Genomic DNA, 15439 nt, shown 5'->3' with positions numbered 1-15439 from the left:
ACTTTAACAAACACTGAATTCTGAATATAGTTTTCTACTAAATAAAGATACAAAGACATGGAGAGGAGCAAAGTGGTTCAAGAGCCTATAAATACATACGGAGAGTGCTAACATGATGCTACATGTTATAAATAATGAAGCGTTTTTTCGCTTCTACTGAACAATCTGCTGTGAATAAACATCCAAATGGACCTGATTTAAACTTTATTTGTATGTGATGAATAAGTTTATATTTCACCAGAAAATGGCTAAAAAGAGTGAAATATTGTGTTTTCCCTCTCGGCGAGGCCACGCCCCCTCCTATGACGCGATGCCGTCTGTATCGATCGATTAATAAAATCAGGTACTTTGTCCACCCCTGTTGTTATGGCAACATTAGACCAACCAACATGGAGGATCGGTGGGAAAGTTTGGATTTAGAAAAGATCTTTACTAAAACTGGAGGATGGACATGGCCATAGTAACACGTTGGAATGAATGGCACTTCTGGCGGCCATCTTGTGACTGGCCCTTCTAACCCAGTGCAATGGAATCAAATGGAAACAGCACTTATTTCCTTGAGACTGTTTTAGTTATTTCGGGACTCTTTGATCATTGTGACAGACCATATGTGTGACGGCCCCAAGCTTGCCGTCTGGTTGTGTTGTCCATTAATGTGGATGTGGTTTTATTTTAAGGTGACCACGGATGTGCCTGGGCCCGGTGTCTCCTGTTGGCTGCCCATAAAAGGACCGCCCCTTTCCCACCTAAAGGACTGCCTCTTTCCTACCTAAAGGACTGCCTCTTTCCTACCTAAAGGACCGCCCCTTTCCCACTCCGGGGCTGCTCCTCTGGTCCTCTGCACCTGGCTCAGAGATGCCACATCGCATCGTCTGCTTTTACATATTGTTGCCTTGAATAAATACTCTATGTTAGAGCTTAACTCTTGTGTCCGCTCCGCTCTTTCTGCCACCACCCTTGAGCCGGGGCCGTACCACGGCGGCTCGTCCAGGATCGTCATATCGGGCAAAAAAACAACCTATTTTTTTGTTGTTCTTTTTCACACTTTATTCTATTTTTACAAGAGGCACAGACTTAAGCTCCACTTGGTCATGGAATTTCCTCTGTCAAACACTTCAAATCATTTACTTCTATTCATATCAAACTTCCCCTTCTGGAACTGCCACCTTAACATGGTGGAGGGGTTTGAGCACCCGAATGATCCTGGAGCTTCTGTGGACCCACCACCTGCCGGAGGAGCCTTAGGGGCTGGTGCAATTTGACTTGGGCAGCTCCAAACAGCTGCCCTGACGACCCGGCAACGGAAAAATGGAAGAAAATGGATGGATGGATGGATGGATGGATGGATGGATGGATGGATGGATGGATGGACGGATATATCGGATATAACATTTGTTTACTACTTTAAAACAGTATTTCTGTACTTACACTAACATTACATGATAAACACTTATTGAACATAGGACATTGATACAATGAATGCAAACCAATAAATACAATCAAGTGAAACCAAACCTAAACTAAAACATGAAATAATGTCCGTAAAACATTACCATTGTCGTGGGGTGATTCAGTTTTCTTCGTAATTCCTTTCCCGTGTGAATAAGGGTCTCTATATTCCTGTACTGTATTTCCACATACTTGTACTACTTAGCAACAGCACAATTTGATTCCTGTTCCTACTAACCCGCACTTTCCACAGCGAGACACGATAAATTCCCTTTTGTTGCTGAACCGCTGACAGACGCTGACAGATCTCTGTGTGACAAACTATTATTGTGTGTGTTTGAGTGTATTTTGACTCCTTCAAGCTTACAGTAATTGCCCTCCTGGGATAAATAAAGTTTTCTGACTCTGAATCCTTGCTGCAGATGCATCTCCTCCTGGTTCTAACTAGAAGCTTGTTGTTTGATAATGACTTTGCGTCTAAATATACCCCGTTCTGCTGCCTCGTCTCTCCGTTCGCCTCTGCTTTCATCAGCGTCTGTAAACGTGGTCTTCTCCTGGAGGTCCCTGCGCTCGCCCCCGTCGGGATGAGTTGTTAGAAGAAGCTTAAAGCGTCCTCCCGGTGGGTACGTTCAGATAATGAGGGATGAATAAACGGCGATGCGGTGTCATTGTGCGGTCGCCGGGGACGGGCTGAGGCTTTTACATCACATCTGTTTAAGGACAGACGTACAGAGCACAAGGTCTGGTCTGACTCACCGGGAAACAGCTGTCATTTCAAACAATCAGGACTTTAATGAGTCAAATTTCAACGTATTCTTCCCAAGATGTTTTGCCATTAGTCTAACAGCTGCACGGCCTGGACCTTTGTCTGCAGAACCTGCCGTGCACATCTGCCTGTTTCTGTGCAGAGCGAAAACGATGTCCGCTCCTCGTGACCTCGACCTCCGCCTCGTCATCGCCTCAGCGCTGTTTGTGACGGTGCAGGGTCTACCCGGTGATCATTGATGAAAAGTGTTGGAAACTTATTTTGAACCCAGAGACGCAGATGTATCGGTGGAGACGCGTCTTTCTCTCTGCTGTGTCCGGCTCACACGACACCACCGTTATGCCCGGTTCTGCTCTAATTCTCAGTCGTGGCGAGTCGAAGGCGGGCACTAGAGTGCTGCAACCCGTCCGACGTCCGACGGGACCCGTCGGAACCCGACGGGCTCGGTCAGATTCGGACAAATATTTAGAACTTATTTTCGGGCTCGGGTCGGACTCGGACACATCAGCACGATAATAAAAAATTAAAATAAAATGGGTCTGTTTCATTTCATGCATTGCAAGCGTTCATTTGTCATTAAACTAAATAAATAAATAAACAGAAGATGCGGCATTTAAACCCGCTTATGCACTGCGCAGTGCGCACGCAGTAATGCTTTTAAGAAGTTGTGAACTGCTGTGACAACGAAACACGTGTAGTGACCGCACAGGTAAAACTGTTGCTCCGCGTGCGTGCGTGCGTGCGTGCGGCCGTGCGTGCTCCGCTCATCTGTGTTGACGTTCCGAATGCCTTTTGATGGCTAAAATCTGACTTTTTCCACACAAACAATATCGTATCCTACTGTGTCATTAGGCTTATGGAAATATTGTGATTTTAAATGTGTCGGGCTCGGTCTGACTCGGACACAAATATCTTAATGCTTGTCGGGCTCGGTTCGGATTTGATCACTGCTCTGTCGGACGAGGGCCGGTCTCGGACAGAAAAAAACGGCCCGATCCGCACTCTAGCGGGCACACAGCGTCGGGTCGCGTAGTGGGGGGGGGGGCCACAAAGATGCGACTAGACTCCAGTCGTAGGGAATCAAACATGTTTGATTTTTAAGCCTGATTTCGGACGCACGGGAGAAACGTGGGTGATTTTACCGTCCTCATAGTGAACACACAGAAAGCAGCGGCCGATGACAGAGTGATATAAAGACAGAAAAACGCAGCAGCGCCTCCTTTTCATTTCTCTGTCAAAACAGCAGCACAAACAACTCATTTCATGGCCACAGCCCCACACGAGACACAACTTTATATCACCAAAAGTTTAGCGGCACGGTAGCGCAGCAGTTAGCGCCCTCGCTTCACAGCTAGAAGGTCCAGGGTTCGATTCCCACCTGGACGGGGCCTTTCTGTGTGGAGTTGTTCTCCCCGTGTCTGCGTAGGTTTCCTCCGGGTACTCCGGTTTCCCCACCACTAAAAACATGTACAATAGGCCAGGATGAATGAGAGTGTGTGTGAATGTGTGGTGGTGTCAGAGGGTCCGTTGTGCAGTCGCGACAGCGCTTCTGACAGTCTCCCCCAGGGGAAACTGAAGCTACAAACGTAGTTTACACCACCGAGTGTGGAGTGAATGTAAAACTGTCTCATGTAAAGCGCTTTGTGACCATGTCTGTGAAAGGCGCTATATAAACTAGAAATGCAATGGCTGCGCCATTGCGATTGACTGCGGAATTGCGGGAAGCGAATGCAGAAATTGCATAAACTGTTCAAATTGCATAAATTGCTTAATTTGCATAATCTTATTTGCATAAACTGGTAAAATGCATAAAATGTCATGTTGCATAAACTGTATAAACTGCATAAAGTGGTAAAATGCATGAATGGGTTAATTTGCATAAATTATGTAAATTGCATAAGCTCTTTAAAATTCATAAATCCTAAATGGCATAAACTCTTAAGTTGCATAAACGCTTTAAAACGCATAAACTGGTTAAATCCCATAAAGTGGTTAATTTGCATAAATTGTTAATATTGCATAAACTTTTATATTCCGTAAACTGGTCAAACTGTTGAAATGGCCTCAGTGCTTGATTGGCAGAAGCACAAATGGCTGAAAGGCCTGGAGTCTCCCCATTGGCTGGATTCCCCCATACACACCAATGCAAAAATTTCAAACTCCCGTATAAAAAATTTGGAAAACTGCAGAAGGACAATTTTTTCTCAAAACCCACAAGTTGCAGAAGCTGAACATGCACAAAGTGCAGAAATTGCAGAAAATGCAGAAAAAAGTGCAGAAAAGCATGGATTTGCGGCAGCCCCATTATAAGTCAATGGGAAAAATCTCCGACATTTTGGCCGATTGCGGAAAAACCGTAAGTTGCAGAAGTCCCAAAAGTAATAGCACCCTTCTCCTCAACATGCGGAACATTTTGATGCATAACTTGCATAAATTGCACAAAGCATGAAGGTGCTGAAAGCTCTAGAAAATCGGGAAAAAGATGGAAGAGGAACTAGAAATGCAATGGCTGCGCCATTGCGATTGACTGCGGAATTGCGGGAAGCGAATGCAGAAATTGCATAAACTGTTCAAATTGCATAAATTGCTTAATTTGCATAATCTAATTTGCATAAAGTGGTAAAATGCATGAATGGGTTATTTGCATAAATTATGTAAATTGCATAAGCTCTTTAAAATTCATAAATCCTAAATGGCATAAACTCTTAAGTTGCATAAATGCTTTAAAATGCATAAACTGGTTAAATCCCATGAAGTGTTTACTTTGCATAAATTGTTCATATTGCATAAACTTTTATATTCCGTAAACTGGTCAAACTGTTGAAATGGCCTCAGTGCTTGATTGGCAGAAGCTGCACAAATGGCTGAAAGGCCTGGAGTCTCCCCATTGGCTGGATTCCCCCATACACACCAATGCAAAAATGTCAAACTCTCATATAAAAAAACTGGAAAACTGCAGAAGGCCAATTTTTTCTCAAAACCCACAAGTTGCAGAAGCTGAACATGCACAAAGTGCAGAAATTGCATAAAATGCAGAAAAAAGTGCAGAAAAGCATGGATTTGCAGCAGCCCCATTATAAGTCAATGGGAAAAATCTCCGAAATTTTGGCCGATTGCGGAAAAAACATAAGTTGCAGAAGTCCCAAAAGTAATAGCACCCTTCTCCTCAACATGCGGAACATTTTGATGCATAACTTGCATGAATTGCACAAAGCATGAAGGTGCTGAAAGCTCTAGAAATTCGGGAAAAAGATGGAAGAGGAATAATAATTAAAGCCGCAAGCGGCATCGAACGGCCCTCGCGGGCCGTGCCTCCTTTAGCGCCTCTATCTATCCGTGCCACAACCCTACCAAGGGCGCCAGACTGCATTTTATTGTCCTGATGTGCCATTAATCTTGGTCAGTAAACATCAAAACAACATTTTTAGCCCCTCCATGTGAATAATGGCTCCAGCCTGCAGAGGGCGCTAGCGTGCCCGTAATCTTTTTAATTTCACAAGTAGCATCAGACGGCCCTGACGGGCCGTACTTCCATGTCCACTGTCCACAAGCTCCTGACAGGGGGCGCTAACGCGCTGTAATGTTGCATAATGTGAGATTTATGTGTCCCATTACAATAACATGGGGGGCCCCGGGCTTCACCATGGCAACACCGTACAAAAAACGACATGCGTCTCATTGGCTTTTTGGATCGGGACGCCATCAACTATTTTTGTACCGAATTTCATCCATTTGCGACAAACTAATTTTTTTCCCATAATGCAATTTTTCTTCTGCACCTATAGGGGGCACTATCGCGCCCAATGGCACTTTTTTCACATTTGTTGTGTCCAGGGGTGAAAGGTCAATAAAATGTATATTTCCGATTTTTAATCGGAGTTTGTTTGAACGAATGGGAGCAATTGTTATTTTACAATTAATCGCAAAATTGTTCGTATAGATTGCGGCTTCACCGCAAACAAACCGTAAAACATAAACAAAAAATTTGGATAACTTTTGATGACCCACATCTCGAGATGAGCTGGAGCGATTTTGAGCTCATTTGGTGAAACGCCCTAGGAGGAGTTCGTTAAAATGCGATGTCAGCGAAAACAATGACTCAGCATTCTCCGGACTTCCTGTCAAAATGGCGGACTTCCGGTTTGTCAGGGGGCGTGGCCACAATAATATTTTTTTTTTGTCGTCACATGACGAATATCTGTACCGAATCTCGTTGCTCTACGACAAAGTTGACGTTGGCCACGGTCGGTCCCGCCTCCATAGACGCAATGTATTTTGATTATCCATGGCAACACCGTACAAAATACGATATGTGTCTCATTGGCTTTTTGGATCGGGACACCATCAACTATTTTTGTACCGAATTTCATCCATTTCCGACAAACTAATTTTTTTCCCATAATGCATTTTTTCTTCTGCACCTGGAGGGGGCGCTATCGCGCCCAATGTCACTTTTTCACATTTGCTGTGTCCAGGGGTGAAAGGTCAACAAAATGTATATTTCCGATTTTTAATCGGAGTTTGTTTGCGCAAATGGGAGCATTTTTTAGTTTTTGATGAATCGCAAAATACTTCGGAAAGATTGCGGCTTCGCCGCAAACAAACCGTAAAACTTAGCCAAAAAATTTGGATAACTTTTGATGCCCCACATCTCGACATGAGCTGGAGCGATTTTGAGCTCATTTGGTGAAACGCCCTAGGAGGAGTTCGTTAAAATGCGAAGTCAGCGAAAACGCTGACTCAGCATTCTCCGGTCTTCCTTTCAAAATGGCGGACTTCCGGTTTGTCAGGGGGCGTGGCCACAATAATATTTTTTTTTTGTCGTCACATGACGAATATCTGTACCGAATCTCGTCGCTCTACGACAAAGTTTACTGCGGCCCCTCCCCCATTGGCGTAATGTATTTTGACTTTTGTAGGTGGCGCTGTCGCGCCATTTTTTTTTTCCCCAATATGAAACACACATTTTAATTAATTTTTCACCGGACCTGAATTTTGGGCAAAGTTTGGTGAGTTTTCGACTATGTTCAGGGGGTCAAATTCCTGCTCAAAGAGCAGAAGAAAGAAGAAGAAGAAAGAAAGAATAATAATATTTCCGAGAAAAACAATATAGTCGCTTTCGCGACGACATCATATAATACATTTTTGGAAAGCTTTCAACGATCCGCACGCATCCGTGGGGTTCCTGGGGCTCCTGGGTGGATGACGAGCGCTTCGCGCTCGTCATCCACTATATACCCCCATTCACACTATATACCCCCATTCATTTTAATACAATAATAAGTATAAAGGGCCCACACCTCCGGTGTGGGCTTCACTGTTTTACATGGTGAGTTTACGGTTGACATGGGGACAGCGCTTCGCGCTGTTTTCGTGCGCTCCGCGCACTTAGGTTCAGTGCGCTGCGCGCACTGCGCTGTGATTGCGATTACAATAGGCCCTTGCGACGGCAGGCCGCTCGGGCCTAATAAAGAACATGAAAACCAATAATTGACTGCGGAAGAATTCCGCAGTCAATCAATAAAGATCTTCTTCTTCTTACTGAGTTTGGAGACAAACTGTTCAGCTTCACCTCACCGCTAATGGCTAGCTTCTCCGCTCTCTCCTCCATCTCGTCTCCTTTTCTTATTAAATCCACTGAAATACGTCCTGCTTCTTCGTGTCGCCAACTTTTATCTCCATTTGACAGAACTATAGCCAAGTTGAAGCTTCGTAGTAGCAGGAGCCGATAGCACAGCGGTGTTGTGACATTGTTGACACCGTTGACCAATCGGGACACACACATTATCCCGTGTTCACAAACACAGGGGGTCAGTTTTTGAAACCGGAGGAGAAATGAGGCGGTGGAGAGGACAGACTGTGTTATAAAACATCAGCTGTTTGTCAGAATCGTGTAGCGTGTGCTGACCTTGAGACACTACAGCCGCTAACTTTCTGTCGGAGCATCTGAACTTATATTTGCTGATGATAGTTTTACGTTTTTCCTGACGAATGAAGTCTCCCCTGATCGCTGGCCGAGAGCTAAATAGCTTTGTCAACCACATTAATAAAACGGCGACACAATTACTGCGCCGTTCAATCACAGTGGCCTCGGCCCGAGCCTCTGAAGGCCGAAGCGTGTGCTTAATGAGCGTAAAGCAGGCGGCGGCTCTGGGAGAAGAGTGAGGACGAAATGCAAAGGGAACAGAAACAATCATCACAGCAGAGTCAAATAATATCGCTCCGTTCATCTGCTCCTGAAGAAGAGTTTATAGGCCAGATCTTGTGGCTCATAGTTCAAGCTGTAGCGCAGACGAGTCCGCAGACGGGTCCGCAGACGGGTCCGCAGACGGGTCCGCAGACGAGTCCGCAGACGAGTCACGAGTCCGCAGACGGGTCCGCAGACGGGTGGCGCTCCTTACAATCTTCAGTGTCATACCTGCCCGCAAAAGGAGGCTCCTTCCCATGCTTTCCCCAGACCGCTCCTGTGGAAGGCAGTGCGTTGCGGTGGGATATGTTTGTCCTGTAAACACTTAAGAACATGCACGATGCAGTGCGCAACGTTTAATAAAGATGAAAGGAAAAAAAACTGTCCCTCCACTTGCTTGGACACCGTTCGAATGCGCAAAGTTACCTATTTAATTGATCAGAAACTGTCATATCGGCTGTGGAGGAGTTGCAGACTTATGCAGTAGTTGCAAGAAAACTGTAGCGTATTGGAACATTTGAGATGCAGCTGCAGGACTCTTGGGGCGGCTGAATTGGAAAAAAAAAAAGTTGCCATGTGCCCTGTAAAATGCGCTTCTTTCTTTTGGACTGAGCTGTACACAGTAAAAAGGAAATATGAGGCTTATTACAACGACCACCGCTGATGCTCTTCATTCATCAGGAGCTAAACACTGACACACAATGTCTCCTTAAAACACAGATTAAACGTGGCGTTTTCATTTTTGTTTTCAATATGACGTCGATTCTAAGGAAGAAGACGAGGCAGAGTGATATAAAGAGGAACATAATGTGAAGGTTGCCACAGAAGAGCGGCTCCAAGTGCTGCTTGTAATGAACCACGCCTCAGTCGGCCTCTTTTTCTTAATAACGCCCTCTCCCATGTGGCGCCTTTAACCTGTATTTAGAAGATCTGTCCCGGGGTGCGCAGGCTTCAAGCGATCTGAGGTTTTCCGAGCGGTGATGATATGTGCTTTGCGCCTTCGCCACTTGTGAGAGGGCGTCGCAAGAGGCGGTGACTGCTCTGATGGGAGCTCCGCTGACATTCATTTCCTCATTTAAATGGCGCCGCCTTGTGTTCTTCCTTATGCAGCACATGCTCTCACAGGTCAAACTAAAGTCTTTATTAACCCCATCATGAGCTGAACAACGTCCGTGTCTCGCTGTGGCGTGGGCCGGCCCTCGCTTGGCCGTAAACGTGAAACAAAACAAATGCACATTTTTAACCTTATACGCTTAATTTGAGCCTTGTGGCGTTTATTAGACTTCCAGTGCTCAGCTTTAGTTCACACTAACACTTAGTAAATCAGACCCAGAACTCAAGCAGAATAAAAAGATTAAAAAAGATGTTTTCCTTCGCCTCCAGCCAAAGCAGAAGTTTTGCATAAAGGTCAGAAACGTAGTCATTGACAGTTGAAGTGGAAGAGTTATATCCAAAGCTTTTCCTGTTATAAATGCATAAAAAGAGAGAAAAAGCTCCTTCTCCTCCTGCCTTAAGTTACATAAGACACTTGAGCCGACCCCGCGCTCACCTCAGCGGAGGATATTACTGTCTGCTTCTGTCAAACAACCATTAAACGCGGGGCTAATCATCCTAATAATCTACGGCTTACATAATGTGGCTAAAATATTTATTTAAAGAAATCAGTGGTCTGACAATTGAACTGGAGTCACCCCTTGGAAACTCGGTGAATGAGAGCGGAGGGGATGGAAAAGTGAAGAAGAAGACGGAGCGGAGCGGGCGTGACCTGTCTGTGAACCCAAATCTCAATCAGTGGCTCGGGACGGCACGGTTTGTCTTCGATACTGGAGCCTCGCGCACAGGGATGGGTTCAAGTCTGACTGAGAAGTGCAGCGTATGAAGATTAAGGAAAGAAATACTGTCCAGACTTGATGAATCCGCCTCATGAAAGTGAAATGCCTCAAAATTAACCACGGTCTTATTACAGTCTGTTCAAATCTAATATACAATAGATCTGCAAAGAAGAGATTGGCACTAATTTAATTGCTTTCTGCCTCAGGATGCCATTGATTGATTTTCCTGACATAAATGATGATGTTCAGTCAGCTGGACTGGGCTGTTTGAGTTGAGGAGTTTACAGGCAGCATGACGTGAGTGGACGTATGAAGAGGTTTCAATGAGATGAAAGATTCTCAACTCGTCCCCCTTAATCAGGGGGGATTTCTGGCATTTTCAGGATTTTTGACATAGGGCCTCATTTCCTAGTTATCCAGACTGATTTCTGGAGATATATTTTTTTGTAATACATGCAGTTCTTATATTTGAAGAGTTTCGTGGCGCTAGGCTAGTGCAAGGCTAGTGCATGTCTATGGTATCAGCTAGCCTGCATTAAAAACAGTGTGACCCGCTCCACAGAGCACCTGAGGCAAATCACTTATAACACCAGACTAACCATATAAATGTCTGTGTTGATAATATAATAATACTTTTTGGAATATAACTGACCCTGCATCACATGAATGATCGCATTTTGAGGGACTATTTTCTAGCAGATCACTCCGCCGCTGTGTAGCTTATACAACCACGAAGCTGATGCTGCTTAAATATAAGTTATTTTAAATGCAAAATGGTTAAAATTACTCTACCAACCCTTGTCGACCATTGTCAATACAATTAGTAACTACAGTAATTTTCAAATGAAAACTAAGAAGTATGTCTCAGGAATCTTTTTGTAAAGTAGCGTCAACAAGTGTAATATAAGCTGTGTTTCACTAACACAGATTTAGATTAGAAACTAGAAGGTCTTAGCTTTCAAATGAGGTATCACACTGGCATGCAGGCTCTAAGCTCTCCAGTCAATTAGCTTGGAGATTTGGATTTGCATAATTGGAGAAAATCCGCCTGGTGGAGGTGGCAGTTAACCTCTTAACTCCCACCTGAACCGAGAGATCTTTTTTTTGTTGGGTATTCAACTCATTTTTGTAACTTTTTTGTAATTTTTTTTGTAATTTTCTTGTCAAATTTTTATCAATTTTTTGTCATTTTTTGGTTATTTTTTTGTCACATTTTGTCACATTTTTGTCATTTTTTCGTCCCATTTTTGTCCATTTCTTGTGACATTTTTGTGACATTTTCATCATTGTTTTCGTCTCAGTTTTGTGGCTATTTTCACACCTTTTTTCCAGAAGCTTTTGGATTGGGGTAAAGCCAAACTGGAGAAAATGTGCTTGGTTCAGGTGGGAGTTAAGGGGTTAAGAGGTTAAAAAAAAATCTAGTTCATGACATAATGATTTACTACAATTGAAGACATCCGGACGACAGAGAGCTTACTCAAACATATGTGTCAAACACAAGGCCCAAATACGGCCCACGTGAAGATGTAATCCGGCTCAGCATATCCAAAAAAGTTTCTGGCCCACTCCAGGGTGGAGTTATGACATTTTCAAAGAAATCACCAGAATGTTCCCTGCAGCCATGTGGGGCCAAAATTGAAAGAAGGAAATAATTCCACACGTGTCCAGCAGATGGCAGTGAAATATTAGGAGATCAGGATATAAACGACACATTATAACCACGTGACCAAATTGGGACCGTGGGAGCACTACCTGAAACACCCCACTTTCAAACTGTGGAAGTCTTAAAGGAGCTATACCTGATATGTTTTTCTAGTTTTGGAAATTAAATGTGTTTTATCCTCTTTGAAGTTTATTGTTAACTCAGACGTTTGTGGGGAAAACACAGAAAAATCAAGTTTTCTAGCATTCTTGTGAACATTTGGGATGCTACAAATGTGTTAGGAATGAGTTGTAACCTCGACCAACATTTGAATTTAATGGTTTCCTATTTCATTGAAATAAAAAATTCAGGTATAGGGCCTTTAAAGCAACACTGTGTAACATTTCAGCCAATACATATAACACAAGCATTTATTCCATTACTTTTTCCCATTATGACTGTAGCTTTACTGGGGATTTATACTGGTTAGGTTGTCATACAATCCATGTTTTGATTAACTACAGCAAGAGTAGCATCTCCTGTGTTGAGCTGGTAAAATACAACAGTATAACCAAAAATGTTACACAGTGTGCCTTTAAGTAGCTGAGTAAACCATTTACCAAATACCGTACAATGGCATTTCGGTAACACTTTATAATAACGGCACCTTATTTAGCCGTAATAAATGATGAATGAACACTTACTTCATCATGAACAATAATTAACTTAACTGATGAATTGTTCATGATGAATTAAGTGTTATCTTGTCATTTATTGAGGCTAATTAAAGTGTAGTTATTATAAAGTGTTACCTGTTCCCTCACATGGCCTGGATCTACGTAGGCAAAAGAACTCTATTACAGTTCTAGGTGTCCGTTCTTGCAGACCCTTAGCTGAACAACATAGTGACTATATTTCCACACTCTTTCTTCTTCCCTTCTCCAGGTCACGCTGACTTTGTTTGTTTCTCAAACTGTCTCGTCTTGGAATCCATTTTCTTCACCTTTTCGGTCTCCTTTGTGCTCGCCCTCCTGTAGAACTGCTTTTGTTATGGCTTGGTCCTATTTTAGCTCCAGTTTTCATCTGTTTTAAAGCCGGCTGACTTAGCTTCACAGGTTCTTGGTGTGAAATGTTTGAGAACTTGTATTATAAATGTACATTTCTCAAGAAAACTAAGTGAACTCTTATTATTGAGCGGCCATGGGGGGTCTTTGGAGATGCGATTGGGGAGTGTGATGGGAATCCGACATTGGAGAAGGAAACATAAAACGAGGTCCTGACCTGAGTTGTCGGTCCTTGCAGACGGCCACCATGACCAGCAGGTTTCCCAGAATGCTCATGAGCATGACCAGAGACAGGAAGCAGATCAGCGCCAGCCGCTTCGGCATGCTGTCACTGCGGAGACACAAAGATAAACTTTAGTGAAGCAGGAAGAAAGCAGAGAGGACTTCACCGTCAGATCAAGTGCATCCACAGCAGAGGCATCAATTATGTGTTTTACAACCTTTGAAAACAGTGATTGACATAAATAAATAAATTATCTTCTGTTTTATCTTTTGTTGTTTCCAGACATGAATAAGTGCAGTGGAGGAGAAAGCTTTTTACAGTAATTGGGGAATAGAAATCCCACCGTGCAGCAGACAATACGTGATTACCGTAAATGCTCTAATACAGGCCGGGGCCTTTATTTACAGAAGGGCATCTAGGACCGGGCTTTTATTGGAACCAGGCCACGATTAGAGACAGGCCTTTATTTCTATTTGAGCAAAACGGACGACCAGGAAAACGAGGAAAAACGAGATTTGTGTCAATTTGCACCTAAAATATTAGGTTAATTTATTAATTAACATTTCAAACCCTCTCCCAGCGGCTGGAACATTGATGCCTTTTATTTTGTCGGGACAGGAAGTGTTTTGTTGCTGTTAGCGGAACTTGACATCAATGTCACTGCAGGTTTCTGTTTTTACCGCAGACCGGATTATTTGTTGTTATCTTGTGTAAAAGGCGAGTTTAGACGGAGCGTTTGTGTTTGTGATCGATCATGAGACTGACCCGAGAGAAGACGAGACGCTCGCGCTGATCGGAGGAGTTATTTTAAGGCGTGGGACTGACCTGCACACGGAGCAGCTGGACGTGCTTAGAAGACGTGATGGAGACTTTATTAAAACCCTGGAGGGTCACACAACATTTGTTGCCCTGTTTCCAAATATAGTCACAGGAGGTTTGAAAAGTGGCTAAATCTGTGTAAAGTTATGCTCGGATCAGCTCCTCCGCAGCGTCCCCCTCGGCCCGGGTTCCCGTTTGTTTACTTCCTGCACGTGAGTTATCATTTACACCAGTATGAGACAAATTCCTAACATGGGGAATATTTCTACCGCTATAGTTTCTAATAAAAGCCCCGGCCTGTTTTAGAGACCCGGCCTCTGTCAGAGACCCGGCCACTGTCAGAGACCCGGCCACTGTTAGAGACCCGGCCTCTGTTAGAGACCCGGCCACTGTTAGAGACCCGGCCTCTGTTAGAGACCCGGCCTCTGCCGCTAATGGAATACAGGCCAGTATTAGAGAATTTACGGTACTCAAACATGCATGAATGAAACAGAACACAACTCAAGGTATGTTTCGGAGGATCGACCTATTTAACGACGACTATACTAGGAAGCTGGCTGACTACTTTGCGGATTTTGTGTAGAATGGACAGGGAATAGAATGGTAGAGCCCGGCAAATATTCTACAGCGCGAGTCTGAACTGAGCAGATCACAAGGAGAACATTTGTTAACAACCTTTACTACAACTGAAATGCAACACTTGTACTAATATATGGACGAGAAATCAGCCTTTTTCATGTCGTCATCTAAAGCCTGTGTCAGCCACATGAGTAGGAAAAGTTACAACACGATGTCGCGACTTTGTAAAATCCATCTGTCAAATAAAGGAGTTCTGACGCTGCTCAAGGTGACTCCTCCTCTTCCCTCTCGGCTCCTCACTCACCCGTAAACCGCAGAGTTGTCTTCTTATCTAAGCAGGGAAGTAAACCTGGTCCAGCTTTGTTGTACCGCAAAACCAGGCTAACATTAAACTTACCAACCCTCTCCTACAAACTTTTCACCTGAAGATCTCGTTATATTCATAGTAACCCCTGTCTTCTACACAAAAGTAATCCACTATCATCTCCTCCACTCAGTCAGTTTGTCAACTTTAAGGACACTAACTTTTCCCAACTGTCTGCTCATTTGCAGCAGAACTGACCCCTTCACCTTGACAGCTCCTCTGCTGCACCACTGAAGTCAAAAGCCAACTTTATATCCATGTTTAAGCTCTAATTTCTGCTCTCTGCTGGGAATCCTTCACATTATTCCGCACAAGCTGCTTAAACAGCATTTCTGCTCCTTCGACGCTTGACCTTGGCTCGTGGCTTTAGGTGCTGAGGAGCGTCCCCCACATGAGCGAGAGCCGTGTGGTCTTAACCGACAACAAAGTGAGGCCTTTAATCTGGGAAGTGTTTGACATTGAGGTGCATTACAGTAATCCTCCGCGGAACGTGTGGTTTTTTGACGTTTTGACA

General features: G+C 43.9%; 1 protein-coding gene across 1 annotated transcript in view; it reads right to left on the bottom strand.

Moving 5' to 3' along the window:
- The window catches only part of htr4 (5-hydroxytryptamine receptor 4), a 356392-nt gene that overhangs the window by 194941 nt on the left and 146012 nt on the right, over window positions 1–15439 (bottom strand). The window contains exon 3 of the mRNA XM_079556259.1: window positions 13158–13271. Coding sequence (XP_079412385.1) covers window positions 13158–13271 — 114 coding nt within the window. The remainder of the gene's footprint in view (window positions 1–13157; window positions 13272–15439) is intronic.

This window comes from Gobius niger (genome assembly GCF_951799975.1).
Source record: "Gobius niger genome assembly, chromosome: 5".
Lineage (NCBI taxonomy): Eukaryota > Metazoa > Chordata > Actinopteri > Gobiiformes > Gobiidae > Gobius > Gobius niger.
The sequence above is the reverse complement of the archived record's forward strand: the minus strand, read 5'-3'. Positions and strand labels throughout refer to the sequence as shown.